This window comes from Amborella trichopoda, chromosome 9 (genome assembly GCF_054954075.1).
Source record: "Amborella trichopoda isolate Santa Cruz 75 chromosome 9, AtrichopodaSantaCruz75HAP2 v2.0, whole genome shotgun sequence".
Classification (NCBI taxonomy): domain Eukaryota; kingdom Viridiplantae; phylum Streptophyta; class Magnoliopsida; order Amborellales; family Amborellaceae; genus Amborella; species Amborella trichopoda.
In genome coordinates this window covers 4,597,749-4,615,304 of record NC_142344.1, presented here as the reverse complement: position 1 = coordinate 4,615,304, position 17,556 = coordinate 4,597,749, and the positions used below count along the sequence as shown (strand labels likewise).

Here is a 17,556-nt window from a genome sequence, read left to right as displayed (position 1 = left end):
TAAAATTTATAAGTTTTAAATCTTTTCCCATAAGCCAACTTTATTTCCTTAAAACTTATTTTTTTGCCCCAAACAAATATAAGAAAAACATATTCTTTCTAAACACCATATTTTCTCTCTCTTCAAGTAATTTTCCCCTAAATCTCTCTCTAATTATTTTCTCACTCTCTCTCCCCATGTCTCTCTATAGAATATATCATGTAAAGAGACAAAAGGTTTAGAATGAGCAAATCTTTTTTATATTTGTTAGGGTTAAAAAAAATAGTTAAAAAATGGGTAAAGTTAGACGGGGAGTTAAGAGATATATTTTAAATTTTTGGGTCAATTGATATATGAAAACAAAAAATAAAGGGTACGATGATATTTTCCTTATAATGAAACCACACTTCTACAAAATCATGTTTAAAGCATTCGCATGACTCCAAATTTTACGCATACACTCTCTTCATCTGAATAATCTATTCTTAAAAAAATAAAATTCAATTTGTGATCTAGATAGAGTAAAAATGAGTACCTCCAATTATAAATCTAGACGATCAATTTTGTAAATTTTAAGATCTAGGCCTTTATGAAATAAATTTTTTTTTTTTCAATTTTTTTCTTTTTGAACATTGTTGATCTAATGATAATAAAGCTATCCAAAAATTTTAGAGAAAAAAAAATCCTTTTAAGTCGTAGATCTAAACATCTCACTAAAATGAGCAGCCTATATTAGTTGGGCTAAACAAATATGTTATTGGGTGTGTTTTCAAAATTTATATTTTTGTAATTATTCATTAGAATAAAAAGAGTGTATATTTAAAAACCAAAATTGAACAAATATCCCTAACATGACTTTTGAACATCATTTTATTATATTATAATAGAACCGTTGCATAATCATACTTAAAAAAAAAATGTTGCATGAAATTATTTCCCCTTTATTTATATATATATATATATATCGAGAGAGTGATTGAAATTGTCTTCTATTGTTTTGGAATAAGGTAAGGGTCCTATCTGGCACATAAGAATAGGAAGAAATATAGCCATACCCCATGTTTGTCATTTACTATGGAAACAAACATACACGACCTGGTTACTGAGGGGCAACATATCTCATCGCATTCCATCCCCACCAACCAAAAGGTTAAATAACTCAAATAGAACTCCCTTTACCACACACGGGTGGTGTATTGTCTACGATAGAATAGGTCAGTGTGAATGGAGGCGTGAACACGCAGAAAAGTCCCAATAATTTCCATAAAAGATTTTGGAAGAATCTACAAAACCTGACAAATGTATATCTCCAACTTTGTTAAAATCGCTATACTTTATATATCCCATGCTCCATGCCTTGTCACTCTAACAATGACCCTCTTCATGTTTAATATCCTCCCACCCGTGATGCCTATCTAGAAAGTATTTGGGACTACAAAAAAATATGGTGAAAAATAATCTCCAAGGGGATGATCCAATTTTTGGACAATCAGATCCAAGTGTTTCAGGACTGGAAGTCTAACCCTTTCAACAAAAAGACCATTTATCTTTTGTATATAAAAGTCACATTCTTGTCCCTTAAATTTCAAATTAGGCGGTTATACGAGTGTTATTGAATAGACATAAAGTTTCAAAAAAAAAATCCTCCAGACTTTGTGACTCACTTTAAGCCATCCAATTTGACATCTAATAAGTATGAATGATTGTAATCTACATGTACAAAAGATAATGAAAAAAATTTATATAAGGTTGCAACCTTAAAATGTAGAATTAAAGATACACCTCAAAAATCCATCGAAAAGGTTGTTTTAAGATTGAAAAACCCTCTAATTGATCATCGAGATGTATGAATATAAAAGAACCAAAATTTTGAGTCCTAAAAATAGTGCATCTTGCAACACATTATCTTAAACCGTCCAAGGTTTCATATGTTTACAGATCTACTTCATTTTAATCATTTTTGGAGTTTTAAATTTTATAATTAGATATGAAAATAAACAGGTACGCCTTAATTGGATTGTTTAAGGTTGCAACCTTATAGAAACCACACCCAAAGATAAATGGTCTCTTGATAGACAATCCATTTTTAATCCCTTTTTTGGGGGCATGGTGATTCTAAAATGAAAAATATCTATATAAGTTGTCAACCTTATACCATACAAGTAAGGTACCCATTGCAGAATATTGTTAATATACTGGAAAACCCTCAAATAGATCATCTCGACCTCGAGATTCATAGACAAGAAAATAAGGGGATTTGCGGTCTTAAAAATAGTTCATCTTCTAACACATTATCTGGACCGTTCATTTTCAAGATTTTCAAGTGTTTATAGATATACTTGATCATCATCATTTCTAGAACTTTAAATTTCATAATTGGGGGCAACAATAGATTTTCACATCATCACAAGACTTTGTGGCACCAAAGCTGCATTTTCGGCATAGTTTTGATGTACACCTTACTTCGAATAGTATAAGGTTGACAACTTATACAAACCTCACCCTGCTAAACTAGATCCCGATCAAAAGGTCTTCCTTAAGTAGCTCTTTGAAGGAGTAAGTATATAGTGTGCGTACACTATATTCAATATATAGCAGTCGTAAGCAGGATTCCACTGAAAGCTCCATATATGAAAAGCCAAAGAGTCATACCTTCATTCACATTGTGGCACAAACAAAGCCTATTTTGTTTGGGTTTGTAAAAGACAAGTGAATAATACAACACAACCCATAATTGAATACTAAACGTATATTCCTATAAATAGATAATACACTGCCGTACATTCCAATAAAAAGAAAATGTAGGTATGAACTCAAACACCCATTGATGATTATATTAAATATTTTAATCTACATTGGGAGGTTTTGGCAATTAATCACAAAATATTACCATTTTTTAAAGTTTTGGTGGGTTCTTGATTAAGTGTTGTCTTCTAAAATCATCTTAGAAATGGATTTTGGATCTAATGTTTTGCAAGTAGATAATCTCGACTACCCAGAGCAAGAATCTGAAAAAATAAATAAACATATAAATTACAATTTGAGATTTATAAATACCAGAACTCGAACAGTCCAAGTTGGGCAACCAGCCATAAAAGAAACCTCAAAAAAGAAAGGAAAATTATAAAAATTTATGAAACTTAAGAAAAAGAATGCAAAGTTGATTTTACTGGCGCATACACTCAAATGAAATATACATAATAATCTATTATAGAATTCAAAGCAGATGCTCCAATCTTCGATTCCGGTGCAAATGGATGCATTCAATCATTGTCAAATGGATGGTCCTCAACTGTACCGGATCGAAACTCACAAACTAGATTTGACATTTGAGTTACGAATTAATTGATCCAAGCTCTTGCAGTTTTTCAGCCAAGTTTTGATTTTTCTTTTTCTTTTCTTTTCTTTTCTTTTCTTTTTTTGTTTGCGGGTGTGTGTGGAAACTCAGCCTTGGATTCAATAGGTATTCTAAAAATAGGCGAAGGGATGAAATTTCAGGGTAGATCATGCTAGTGTTGCAAAATTTTCACCAAAAACTCAACTTCAGCCAAACCTTTGGTTGAAAATCAAAATCTCACGAATCCAAGAATTTTTTCTTTTTATAAATCTGTTGTCTTCAATCAAAAAGGTGAAAAAAGAGGTTTACAGGCGGATATTTTAGATCAAATCAGGTTCAAAAGAATGAAAGAAAATTTCTAGATCCTTAAAGATCCTTTTTTTTTCTTTTTTGTGAATTCTTAGCTTCAGGCCTTTTAAGGTCCCAAACCTTTTCTTGTTTTTGCAATGTGCGGTTCAAAACCAATATTAACCTTGAAGCTGGGGAACTGGGCGAGGACCTATATTATCCCTGAAGCAGTTTGGTCTCATAGATTTCACATCCAGATTGGCGATCTGGTTCGGAAATCATGCTAACACGGTTTTAAACACTGCTGATACGTGTATCACCTTGTCATACACCCCTACCGAGTGTAGTCCTTTGAGAATCTCCTTTAAACCCTTTCGATATCATCAAAACAAAGAGACGAGCCACTTAAAGAAGGGTGCATTTGCCATACGGACGCATTCGTAACTGTAGAGGTAGGGTGTATCTTCAAATAATTTTATCATGTTATATAATTTTGATGTAAAATGTTATTAGGATTATTTTAAAATCTATTTTTATATCTAAATATAAAATTTTAAATTTAAAAAATAGTTAAAATCAAGTAGATCTATTACCATATGAAAATCTTGAAAATGGGCATTGTCGATAATATGTTGTAAAATGCACTATTTCTAAGACTTAAAATCTTTTTATTTTTAAGTCTCAATCAAACAATTTTTTAACATTAAAATTACTTTTTCCGATGGATTTTTGAGGTGCATCCGTAGTTCTACATTCTACATTATAAGGTTGCATCCTTATATAAACATTTTCCCTTAAAAGAATGATATTTTTTTTTGATGGAAACTTAGAGAATGATACTATAAGGTAACAAAACTCTCAGCCACGCAAATTCTGTTGAAGTGACCAGAGTAAGGCCCTTCGTTTCATTTAATGGAAATTATATTATAATTATTCTTAGGGTGCGGTTTGTATAGAGCCTAGGCTCTAAACAATCAAAACTACCTTCAAATAGTAAAATCTTTGTGATAGCCTTAAAATATATTTTCATATTTATTTATACAGTTTGAAGCTTCAAAAAATAGTATAGATCGACAGACATAGGAAAACTCGAAAATCTTGAAAATTGATAGTCCAAAAATGCGTTACAAAATACTCCATCCATTTTTTTTTCTCATGTTCATGGATGTCGAGATGATCAATTTGGGGTTATTTGGGTATCAAAACAACCTCATCTAGTGAACTTTTTGAGGTAGGCTCTAATTTGATTGTTTCGAGCATCGGCTCTATATAAATTTTTCTCATATAATATCCAATTTCAGATAATAATAAAAAATCCTTGTTATCATGAAATTTTCTCCCTTGAGTTTTTTCCTGCAACTTTTTAATAATTTTTCTTTGATTCTTTTGGGATATAAAAATTATGCTGGAATGCAAAAATAAGTCCAAAGAAAAACTGTAACGAAACTTCCATAAAAGAAATTACAGGTACCCTTAATCTCCATTTTACTAATTTATTGAATATTTGTATATTACAACTGTTAATTATTATTATTTTTACTAAGATATTTCCATGGAAACAAAAATCTCCCAATAAACTAGCTCTTTCACAAGCTTTTGAGAATGATACTTATAACAAAGGCCTGCAAATGTCTATAAAGCTAGAGATAATGCCATATCAAGCTATTACAAACAGAAAGCAACTACCGAAAATTGATAACTTACATTTTATTAGAAATTTCATTAAAAAATTATAATTCATCATAAGAAGGCGTTTGAATGCCTAAAAAGAAATATTTATACATACTCAGTTTGAACAGTCACATCTTGGATTCCTATATCATGGTACAAGCTATGCACATGTCGAAGTATCTGGTGATCATCCGCTCCATTCTTCACCTGCTTCCGTGATGAGAGGAGGCAGATGGAATGAGAACACACTTAACCATTTCACATGTTGAAAGAGAAACAGATAAGATACATTTTCCTACCATTCGCAAATAATTTCCAACACATAGAGAAAACTTACCTGTATCGATAGCGTCCCAACCACATAACCAGGAACCAACTCCCAAAACCGAGTTTGGGAGACCTCCGATACATCCTCAAGAGCACTAATCTGCACAAATCTTATGACGTAAGTCATCATTATGGCACACGCAAGTGCGTGCGAAACCCAAAGATGGCATGCTGGTAGTTCCAAGTGGTTTTCATCTCTTTATTTAGTGCAGAGAGAGAGAGAGAGAGAGAGAGAGATTACCTGCCGCCAGCATTTAGCAAGAGCTGAAGATGGTATACTGGATGGTGCTGTCTGTAGCAAAACACTGCCCGTTGCTTTAAATAGTGGCATAACAACAATGAAAACTGCAATTGAAACCAGCCCCAGGCATATGACTTCTGCATTCTCTACCCTGCACAAAAATATGCTAAAAGTGAGCATAATTTCACTAGTGTACATGAATAAGATATCGAGGAAATTTCTGAGTGCAAATGAGAATACCCAAGGGTCAAAAACCATGACGCAAGGATCAGGCCCGCACTGAAGAACAAAAATTAAAGATCAAATGAGGCTCGTCTATCTAATTACAAAGCAATAAACATCAAAGAGAGAATATGAAGTAAACATCTCACTAGGTGGACACTGACCTTCTGATAGAATCAGCAAGGACGTGTAAGCAGACAGAGTGATAGTTCATATCTTCAGGTTTCCTGTAAACTGTAGAAAATGGAATCAGCAATCAAGGTCATAGCAACTATACCAAGAACAGCCAATTATCCAGCCCACTGTTATCAGAACAGGAGCAGTGAGGACACCAGTACAAACCAGTCAGTTCACAGGTCGACCATCTGAAAATACAAACAAAAAATTCTTCAAAAAAAAAAATGGTCACAACAGTCTGAACCAGCCAGTTCACACTGATTCAGCCCTGTTCAATCAGCTTTTGAACAGGTGTAGGCTGGTACAGGCAGTGACCAGATATCCCACGTTCGATTCTAGTTCAGCACTCCACCCGGTTTGGGAATCCCGAACAGACTGGTTGGGGCACTGTTTCATCGGCTCCCAGTCTGAATTGGCCAGTCTGGTCCAGTCTTAATTTCACTGATCTAGTCTATGCGACAAAGTGACAAACTTTGTAACTAAATTAAGAACAGAATAAGCATTAGTACACTTCCTGTGTGCAGAAAAATTTTCATTGATTAGTTCATGACAACATAAATTAACTAGATGAAATATACCAGTGCTTCACAAGTAAACACAAAACAGACACCAAAAGTGCCAAAATTATCTCAAAACTATCTTGGATGTTTTTGGGATAAACTTCAAGGGTTGGAGACCTTCATCCAAACTGATATGACTAATAAGCTGAAGCCCAAGGGACAATTTCAACATTTATATCCATCTCATTAAACAAGCATAAACTGCAAACTTTTCTGTCTCTTACAACTGATAGAGAAGGAAATAATTTTGCTTTTCATAGATTTTCATAGTCATGGAATAATTAGTCCAATTTCCAAATAAACTGAGCACTCTCTTATCTGAAGCAAATAAAATAAAGCATCTCCACTATCCTGTAGTCTTTGATCCAACCACCAGTTCAATAAGAAGGTCAAGCATAGAAACCTTGAACTGTATCCTCCATCAAAACTCAGGTGCCCTCCACAGAGAAAGAAACAAAGAAAAAAATAACTTCAAAAGTGCCAAACCAATGTTTGCCAACAGGCCCAAAACAAGGTCGAATCTTATTCACCAAAATCATTTTAGAGGAAGAGTAAAAGAAAACACATCATGATATATCCTTGAAGACATATTTGGGCCAATTCAGTGATCAGGTGAAGTCCGGAAACTATTAACTCCTTAAGCAATACTCCTAATTGACAAAAGAGAAGTAAAGCAAACAACCTCAAATGACATAGATAAGAACTCTACCTATATTTATCCGTGCATAGCTCCGAAAGAACCAGACGCCAAGCAGGTTCACCAATAAATTTGTCACAGCCGAAACAATCAAGTAATGCCTGAGAAGAAAGAATTATTTGCATATCAAAAAATTTTATTATTAAAGAACATGAACAGAGCATGATACTGCAAGAATTGCAACACATTAATCATATCCACAGCGTCAAACAATATGAAAAAGAAGCGGGAAGAGGGAGGGGGGAGGGAGGAAGAAGAAGCTAGAACATCCGCACACAATTGCATTATGTTCCAACGGATTAGAAAATTAATGAAGGAACCTATGAAGAAGTACAAGCTGCAAAACAACAAAATACAATGAAAAATAAGAGAGAACGTAGTACACTGTAAGATTTGCTAAGGTCATTAGCCCAAACAAGTTCAGAAATTTTTTCTACTAAATTTTCCAGGTACTACTTTAAAATATAGAATGAAAAAAGAAATCCAGCAGCCAAACTAGTTTTAAAAAACAGAACCAGCAGAAAGCAGTATCTTGGACCATGCTAAAATACACTACAAATTGATTTAGAGCACACCTAGCGGACCCTCAGTGCTGACTCATAGCAGGAGTAGGCTCATGGACGGGCTCAAAGAAATAAAAGGGAGCATAACACCTGCAATAATAAATTTATGATGTCCAAATTGCAATATAACTCAATGAATGACACATCATCATAGTTTCACAATATGAGCCAACTTAGAAATGATGCAACAAGCCACTCGTTTTCAGCTGGCAAGGCAATATGATAGTTTAATTTGCTACTCTGATGTTATGATGCTGCAGACTCTGAAAATTGAAGGCACTGTTTGATTGCCAGACCAAATTGCAATTTTGGCTAATTCAAAATTGTCACAAGAAATTTTAACCTAAAGAGCTGTTTGAATCAGAATTAATTCCCAACTGCAATTTGGCTTTCAATTTGAGTTTTTTGCATAACTACTCCAGGTAGTTTTACAAAAAATCAATTTGGTTCTCTCTCTCTCTCTCTCCCCACATCACCACTGGCACTACCACCACCTCCTACCAGCGGCCACTACTACTATATCGCTATACCACCACCACCGCTACCACCATTCTATCACTTCCACCTATCCATCACCACCACCACCACCAGTCTACCACCACAAAACCACTCCACCACCACCACTTACCCACCACCACCACCGCCAGTCTACCACCACCACCACCGCCAGTCTACCACCACCACCACCAGTCTACCACCAGTCTACCACTCCACCACCACCACCAACACCAGTCTACTACGGTACTGCCACAAAACCACTCTACCACCACCGCGATGCTACATCACCACCACCACTCCGCCGCCACCACGACCAAACCACTCCATCTGTCCACCACCACCACCACCACCACTACGTCATCACCACATTGGCACCACCCCCACCACTACGTCACCACCACCACTCTGCCAACACCACTACATCTCTCCCGCCACCACCACCATACCTCATTACCATTCTACAACCAGCCCCACCACTGGCTATCAGCCGCCACCACCACTACCGCACGACAACGATGACAACCACAACCACCATTGCAAAACTTACCACCACCCAATACGACATAATAATCATTTATAGTTCAAATAAAGATAATCCAACAACCATAAAGAGCAAATGACAATTGACCAACTTACCATTTGGTCAACTACAAATTGAAAAAAAAAAATTATACCATTTGACAAAAATTTGCAATCAAACAATCCGAAAGGCCTTCCTCAAACTTGAAGACGAATATCTTTCTCATGAATCTCAAAATATTATTAATGATCTAATTATCATTAATTAACAACCATGTCCTTATAATCATCCCAGAAAAAAACAAAAAAAAATATATTGAGTTCAAATATAGACATTTATGCATAATTGCCCAAAAAATTATAGACATTGATATGAAGTGTCTATACTCTTCTTCTATGACCGTAATATGAGTTTAATTGAATTGAGGATATCTCTTTCTTCCTCTATTGGTATTTGTCCTTTTTATTGTTAACTAAAGCTTTTAAGCAAGAAGCATAAATAGCAAATGTAGAGGACATGGCAAGTTGACATCTCATTGACTACAAAACCCCTCTCAAACCAGCAATGCAACCCAAATCACCCTGCTTTTAATGGGTTTGTCTACCTTATACACAGTTAGCAATACGTGTTACGGCAATATCAGTAAGCCAAAAAGTGAGCATCAATTCAGTTTTGCTCCGAATAGACAGCCAAAAAATGCAGCCCAAACAAAACAGAGCGATGAACAATCACCGAGTGAAAAAACATGATTGGCTTGGATTTGATTCAAAAAATGGACTTAAAAAATGAGGGTATATATACGTATCTGTGTAATACATATGCCAGGTAATTGTATTAACTCTTGAGAAAAATCAAAGAATTTTAGTTCACTATATATGTAATCAACTAATAAACGAATATTAATACCAAGTATTATCATAAGCCACAACTCATTTGACATCAATAATACAGAAGAATAAACCTAAGGCAATTTTTGAAATTTTTTTCAAGAAGATAGGGTAATCATTTGTTTTCTTTTACAAATTGATTTTTTTAACTCTTTTTGAAAAACACTTTAACAAATGGAGTATTTTGGAAAAACTTCGTTCTAAGCAGGGTTTTGCTATCTATGATCCTTTCATCGGTTTCCTCATAACAAGATGGAAAGCATGTTATTGGCATTTGTCGTGTTGAAATTCTATTGGAAAAACACTCGAGATAAGTCAACATCTTTTGCCTTTAGTTGTCTTTTAATTATTTCAAATAATCTAGTTTGATAGGTCTCTAAAGGTGTTCATCCATTTTTAGGGAATACGTTCACAACATATGCAATACAACTGGTACATATTAATAGCATATACATGTTAATCTCAGTCATAACATGAATGGTAACCCGCCCTCAACCATATGGTCATGCAGAGGAAGATACAAATAGTGCCACAATATGATGAGAAGAAAATTGCAAGAACCCATGGTAAGGTCATTCATGATGGTTGTGTCCCTCACTAACCACCTCTCAGAAGGGGCATTCCACCCACCCACCACCAAGACCAACCCGTCTCCAAGAACACAGCATGCCATCCAACGCACATCACTTTTACTACAAGATTCAGAACCAATCCCATACCCAGGGTAAGAGGGGAAGGCATCCAAGGTCACACAGTTGGATGGATAAAAAGTTTCAATAAGTCAACTTATAAGACTTTGATCAACCCCCCAGACATAACCTTGTACCCCACTACTCACGGCGACACGTTTCATGCTACACCCTCCATGTAACTAGTTACCTCAAGTGAGACACTACCTGATCATATGCATGAGATAAAATTAAAAAGAAACGAATTAATATTAACACATGACAGCTGCTACACCAAAAAGAAGAAATATATCAATCATAGCATTGGTCAAAATCAAGAGAAACAGAACTTACTTGTGCTCAGACTCATCTTGTATGAATGCATGAAGCGCTTCTATAGCAAGGGAAAATGACATAAACAAAAGAAACAGCTGTCTACATATGCAACAAAGATCATTCATATGTTAGACCGTAGTATGAAATTGCACCAAAAATGATGCTAGCGTAAGGCATACAAGATAAATGGCAGGTAAATATAAAAATGAAGGCAATGGTGATGTGCACAAATACTTACAGCATTGGTGAAAGCAGAAAGGACTTCAAGCCTTCTGTACCTGAAATAAGAAAATAGAATATCACTATTGTTTGTTGAGGCAGCATCAAAATGCAATACAAGAAAGAACTGCAATTTACTGAAACATTTTTTGCAATATGGAGAAATATCAACTCGGCACAAGAAAAAAAGAGTAACTCGAAGGGCCTGACATCTTTCTCGGGTAGCAGTCCAGCTCTACAACATTTCCCAGGCACTGTGAACCCCTCAACTAGTTCGAAACTGCATTTTTCAGGCAGTTTGAATTCCTAGAAACACCTAGTGTTAAAATTCCAATTTGAATAATTTAGAAACAACACAAACTCTGCAAAAGCCCTAAGCGAGGTCTCCTGCTTTCTTTACAAAGGTCGCTCCACGTCACAATTGGAAACACCACAGCGTTTCTACAATATTATGGGCTACCAGCCCACTTTCCTCACACCCTCACTCATTTTAAGTCATTAACAATGCATTCAATTCTCTTAGACTATTTTGAATGGGTAATGAAACCAATGAACAGGTATATCCTGCTCTACTTCAAGTATGACAGACAAGCCTGACGCTAACCAGTTGGTGGCACTACAGTTTTGAAGAATTATGGGGTCCAACATAACAAGCATGACTAAGCGATACATGGCATAATGTCGCCAACACTGTCTATCTATCGATGAGATGGTGATTCAGGTAGAAGTAAAACAGGTACCACTTTGTCATTCCTCATTTTGAATTCCATGTTTCTCATTTATCAATGTCAATGCTTAAACCTCTACCAAAAGTTCTCAGACTCCTAGCATACCAAGACTAATATAGGGTTCATCATAAAATAATAATAACAATAATCTAGGGCTCCATCCACTTATTTGTCCTGAGCAAGTGTTTTTAATGACTACTTCAGATTTCTAGTGCTTATGCAAGAATTTCTAAGAAATAAAAACTTCTATTCAGCTGTATAGTCTATGCTCCCCAACTTTTGGGCCCACTGTGTTTTTGGGGCCTCCACCTATTATCCCTTCAGTCCACCAATTTGTCCTTCTTAAACCCCACAGGCAGGTGATGATCACCATGGTTAATTTTGGTCTGTTTCAAAAAGTAATATCTTTACAAACATTAGACTTCTATTCAGCTGTATAGTCTATGTTCCCCAACTTTTAAGCCCACTGTGTTTTTGGGCCCTCCACCTATTATCCCTTCAGTCCACCAATTTGTCCCTTCTTAAACGCCACTGGAAGGTGATGATCACCAATGGTTAATTTTACTCTGTTTCAAAAAGTAATATCTTTGCAAACATTTTGTACTTTGATCAAGACATAACTGTTTTTCTTTTTTATAAATTATAACTGTGCTCATGTAAACATAAGAGGGTTTTTTTTATATCATTATGAAAACATAAGATGGTTTCCCACACATTTAGGAATTAGCCATGCGGGGATATGAAAGCAATAAGTTGGGCATAAATGTCGATACAGATAGTTGAAGTTACAACTTCACCTTAGACATCACTCTATGCAAAAATCATAAATTAGTAACAGTATTCTAGCTTCTATGAGTGGGCGTAAACCTAGTTGTCATCAGCTTAGTAACATGCATGAATCTCAATTTTCCCCTTTATGTAACCACATGATTAGAAAATGTTTCCAGCATCATCGACATGTATTCATGTCAGTTTGTCTTTTCAAGAACAAGTTTTTAGCGCCAGAAAAAGCAGTTGCAGTTAATAATTTAAAAAACCAAAATTCCTACATATAGCAATCAAAGGACTAGGAGAGATTTAAGAAGAGAACTAAACTGACCCATAGGTGTAAATTTCATCAGGTTTCTTCCTGGAAGCAGCCATGGCAAATAATGAAAAAGTTAAAAGGCCACAACCAAATGTCAAATGAAAAGCATCTGACACCAAACCTGCAACAGCAACAATGACAAATAAGTGATGAACTATAGTAGAAGAGAATGCATTCTATGTAGGTATAGATAAGACTCCAGATTATAAATAAGAGCTCAATAAAGTGATTTACGTTTTCTGTCTTTTTAGGAAAGTTATATATCACATTTTTTCTTGTAACATTATGCAGATATATCTGACATAATAGAACATAGACAATCTACATAACAGTACACGTCTTTAAAGTCATCTAGGCATTTGAGGAAGTATAGGAGAAAGAGGATTCCATGTAATACATCATAATACATCTAAAAGAACTCCTAATAAAGTGTTACAATGTTTATAAACTAGGACTGGGCATGGAAGGCAACGTACAAGCCTGTGTGAACAAGTCTGGCTCAGCTGAGTCTCAACCACACTCACACGACCCATTAAAAATTGACATGGAAACCTCAGGACCTGTGGGACCATGCCGATTCCTGAGGTTTCTGTACGGGCAGGTCCAAGTAACTCGGGTGAGTCCAATGAGGATCCATGAGGAATACAAAAGGGAGAGAAAAAAAAAAAAAAAAAAGCAAATGAAATACACTACTTAAATAGTAAGTATAAATCCAACGCCCTGCACAAAGTTCATGAAAAGTTGTATGCAGGTCATTTTTATGCTATGCTATCGTAAATGTAGGGGGGGACAAGAAGGTAAACCCAGATGTACAAGGCAGTGAATTGAATTTGAATCCAATATAGAGGCTGAACCAGCACCCTTGGGAACCACTCCTCACACAAAAATACTTTCTTTGAGGGAAGGTTACAAATATTAATATACAAGAAAGTATTATGTTTATGTCATACAGGTCTTTCACTACTCACTAGGAATCTATGTTGAAACATTTTAAAAAAAAAAATATGCACACGAACAAATCACTTACTGGAGTTACAATTGCTATTATACAAATATCCGCAACAAAATAAAATGAACAGATGTAGCAGTATTTTTATCTTAACCTAAGGTATGCATCAATTTAGCAGATGTTATTTCCAAACCACATGCTACATTCTCCATGATTAATGCATCTATGGACACTTTTTCTCTTAGTTATACAAAATTATTGCACTAAATATCACTGAGAATCACAAGCAAGAAAAACAAAAAACTCTAGTTTTTGGTTAACATTCAATTCCATCACATCTATAACATAAAAAACCAACAAAAAGGAACGTTACTATTCTTACCCACACGCCCAGTGAAAAGGCCAATAAGCAATTCTGTAGTGGAATAAGCCACGTTCAGCAAAATCATCACAGAGAGCCGCTTCATAGGCCGGCTTCCCGATCTCATAACAGGAATAACAGTCAGTATATCCCTCAAAAGGGAATTCTTCACGTCAAAGCTGCTCTCCTCTTTGAACGAGGATTTATCATATGGAAACATATCAACTAAGTCCCCTCTCCAGGCGTTTCCCTGTTCTGAAGAACTATTTTGAACATTGGAAACGCTCCGAAGGACTAAAGGTCGAGGTGTAAATACTGTAATATCGGGCTTTCGAAAAGACGAATTGCGAGAGAAAGCCAACCTCCTGTCGCTTCCACCATCAATAGAGTGCTGAAATTGTGGTTGGATAGTCGTATCATTAAAGGATCTACTGTTCATTGAAGAAACCCTAGAAAAGTCTGGGATTTCTTTAGCAGACCATTGAGAATCAGCATAAACCCTAGAAAGATCATTGGTTCCGCCTCCAGACGTTTCAGGATCATGCATTAATAGTGATGAATGCTCCATTTCAAACTCAAGCACAAGCCTTTCAGGAAAATGCATATAAACCCCTAATTATTTCCTCTCGGGCATCCACGAACTAACAAGAGAAGCAATACACAACATAAAACCCCGTCCAATATACTCCTTCAAGGATTTCAACGACTGTAGCTTGAGGTAATGAGCATTTCCTTTATAGAGCACATTTTAATCTCTACAATCCACCGATTTCCAGGGTTTACACGCCTCCGTTGCTCTGGTAAGAGCCCACATTCAGATACCTGACTCTAGCGCGAACCAGATGAACTCCATGATTAACATACCTAATTTCGTATCAGTAGCGTGACTTATAGGGTTTTAGACACGATCTCTAAACTTTTCAAATAAACGCCAGGGCTTTTACAGCTGATCTCCTCAGTGTTCTAACGAACTTTACGGAATAGAAACCTGGTTTTCTCTGAAGTGTGATGAATTCTAGGGTTTTGCAATCTGTATATTTTCTGACATTTACAACGAGAAGCTCTGCCTTCTGGTTTCGATCAGAATAATCATTGTCCTGCATTACGGGAGCCCGTATGTCATTTGCTTTTGTGCTCCTGCAGGATCATTCGGTTGGTTACTCCCTTGGCCAGCGTTCATTCTGGAAATATTATTAACACACCAAATTTCGGAGATATAATCTCTCTAACTTGTGGACAAACCTCCAAAAAAACACAAGAAAAAATGTTATATCTCGCACTTTTGGAGTGTAGAAGCATTAAATAACTCAAAATTTAAGTTTCTTTTTAAAAATAAGGAAAGATAATTTATCTAAGGATAATTATCAAGTTATATAATTAAATAACTCAAAATTTAAGTTTCTTTATATCTCTATCATTACTCTAAAAATAATTATGGAGTGATTCTTAGGTGATTGCCAAAGGAATATACAGGGGAATATCGTATTTGCCCATAGCAGAACTATAAATGTTGTGCTATTTATAGTACAAGAGCCTGAGTAATTGGTCATACGATTTGCAATACTGCCTCTTAGACTCAATTCCTATCAAAAGTAAAGGCCCTCTCCCTAGTTACTCACCGGAAAAAAAAAAAAAAAAAATATAAATAACTCAACTACCCTTGGGTAAGGGGTTGAGTCCCATGCCCGAGTCTTTAAACATAGGCTGTTTATCTCTCACAGTCACCTCCCTCAGCAGAGTCTACAGTATTTTTTATTAAATTTATCAAAATAAACACAATATGTCAGCTATTTAATCCTTTACCCATTTTCAACTATAAGATCATGTGTTTTTTTATGAGCTTTTCCAAATTATAAAAAAAATATCAAATGGTTCTAGGAAGTACTCTGACAATTTTTTCTTAATTTTTTAAAAATGGATATTTAGTGTACTATTTCCATTGCCCATCTCCTGTAAAAAATCAGAATTCCATGATTGATTTTAAAAGAAAGATCAGGATCTTATGCATCAAGTGATTTGAATAGCCTATAAATTAGATTTTGTGGAAAATTGTGAACATGTGAAGCGTTTGTAGTCCAACGGTTAGGATAATTGCCTTCCAAGCAATAGACCCGGGTTCGACTCCCGGCAGACGCATTGAATCGGTACTTTCCCAATGTATTTTTTATTTATTTATGTCCTTTGACTTTGTCATCGTAAATCCTAGTTTAGACCGGTCTTATTTTTTACCGGAAGAGCGAGAGATCCACTTGGAAAGAGTGTTCCGAGTGGGGGATATGCACAATGCTCAATCTCAAAAATCCACTTGGAAAGAGTGTTCCGAGTGGGGGATCTACTCGATTTGCACTACGGTGCTTCTAAAAAATCCACCTGGAAAGAGTGTTTCGAGTGGGGGATCTCTACTCAATTTGTACGAATTTGAAAGATCATGAATTATAGTTGAACATTGATTTTTAAGCATCATAAGATTTTTTCATACTAGAAGTACTATTTTGGGCAAAATTTAGAGACATATCTTGTATAGCATCAGCCGAATACTTTATACTAGCCGTTCGACTGCTTAGGGCGAGCCAACATGGACTCGCCTAAGTAACTCGGGGTCAGCACCTTAGTGAACACGAGTATCCAAGCTAAAGGATATTAAAAAAGAAAATTCAAACAAATTATAAAAATCTAAAAAACAGATATTTATTTGTTTTATATTTTCGATCATTTTGAGTGAGATTTGAAAGTGTTTCAACCATGAATATTTTTTTTTTTTATGTTTTCCCTTTTTTTTTGGATATTTATAAAATACTGGTGGTCAAAAATTAATTTTTCAAAAATTATTTTTGAACTACTTTTTTAATCTCATTTAGATATATTTTGTTTCGTTTGCTTTAAATATAGGGAAATTATCGCAAATATACCTTAATGTAAGCTTAATTGGAAAAAAAAACCCCAAACTTTCGTTTATCTCGTCTACATTCTTTTTTTTTATTTTTTATTTTTTTATTTTACCAAAATGACTTTCACGATAGTCGTATTACCGTAATAGTTAGTGTGCGGTACTTCAACTACCGTAATATGAATTTTTATTATGGTACAATACCGTAATACTGAAGGCATTTTATGTGGTACTTTAAGTCTGTAAACTTACACTAACCCTTATACAACATTTTAAGTACCCAAAACACTAACCCATGTTATACATCATGTATACGGCATTTTAAGTACCCAAAACACTAACCCATGTTATACA

At 35.3% G+C, this 17,556-nt stretch overlaps 1 protein-coding gene and 1 non-coding gene across 4 annotated transcripts; one reads left to right on the top strand and one right to left on the bottom strand.

Moving 5' to 3' along the window:
• Positions 1-5,287: 5,287 nt before the first annotated feature.
• On the bottom strand, positions 5,288-15,566 carry LOC18445403 (Cation efflux family protein). Of its 3 annotated transcripts, none has more exons than XR_016041077.1 (11): positions 14,337-15,566; positions 13,018-13,126; positions 11,210-11,249; positions 10,990-11,070; positions 8,075-8,152; positions 7,512-7,600; positions 6,230-6,299; positions 6,084-6,122; positions 5,844-5,994; positions 5,613-5,702; positions 5,288-5,482 (listed from the first exon to the last, which is right to left on the bottom strand). XR_016041077.1 is itself a non-coding variant. In XM_006855541.4 (10 exons), the coding sequence occupies exons 1-10, from the start codon at positions 14,917-14,919 to the stop codon at positions 5,381-5,383; spliced, it is 1,350 nt and encodes a 449-aa protein (XP_006855603.2). In that variant the 5' UTR covers positions 14,920-15,566; the 3' UTR covers positions 5,288-5,380. The 3 variants fall into 3 exon arrangements, 1 of the variants encoding a protein (XP_006855603.2); XR_016041076.1 differs by having other exon boundaries at positions 10,990-11,066; XM_006855541.4 differs by lacking the exon at positions 8,075-8,152 and having other exon boundaries at positions 10,990-11,066.
• An 813-nt stretch (positions 15,567-16,379) lies between these two features.
• Positions 16,380-16,451, top strand: TRNAG-UCC (transfer RNA glycine (anticodon UCC)). Its single transcript has one exon. It is a non-coding gene; the product is annotated as a tRNA-Gly (tRNA).
• The last annotated feature ends 1,105 nt before the right edge of the window (positions 16,452-17,556 follow it).

Bases quoted from the DNA above. Each gene is read 5' to 3' on its own strand.
- LOC18445403 (XM_006855541.4), bottom strand. From the start codon at position 14,919: ATGCATTTTCCTGAAAGGCTTGTGCTTGAGTTTGAAATGGAGCATTCA. The intron at 5,703-5,843 runs GTAATCTCTCTC...AGATTTGTGCAG, and splicing joins TTGCTAAATGCTGGCGGCAG to ATTAGTGCTCTTGAGGATGT. The intron at 5,483-5,612 runs GTAAGTTTTCTC...TCACGGAAGCAG, and splicing joins TTGGGACGCTATCGATACAG to GTGAAGAATGGAGCGGATGA.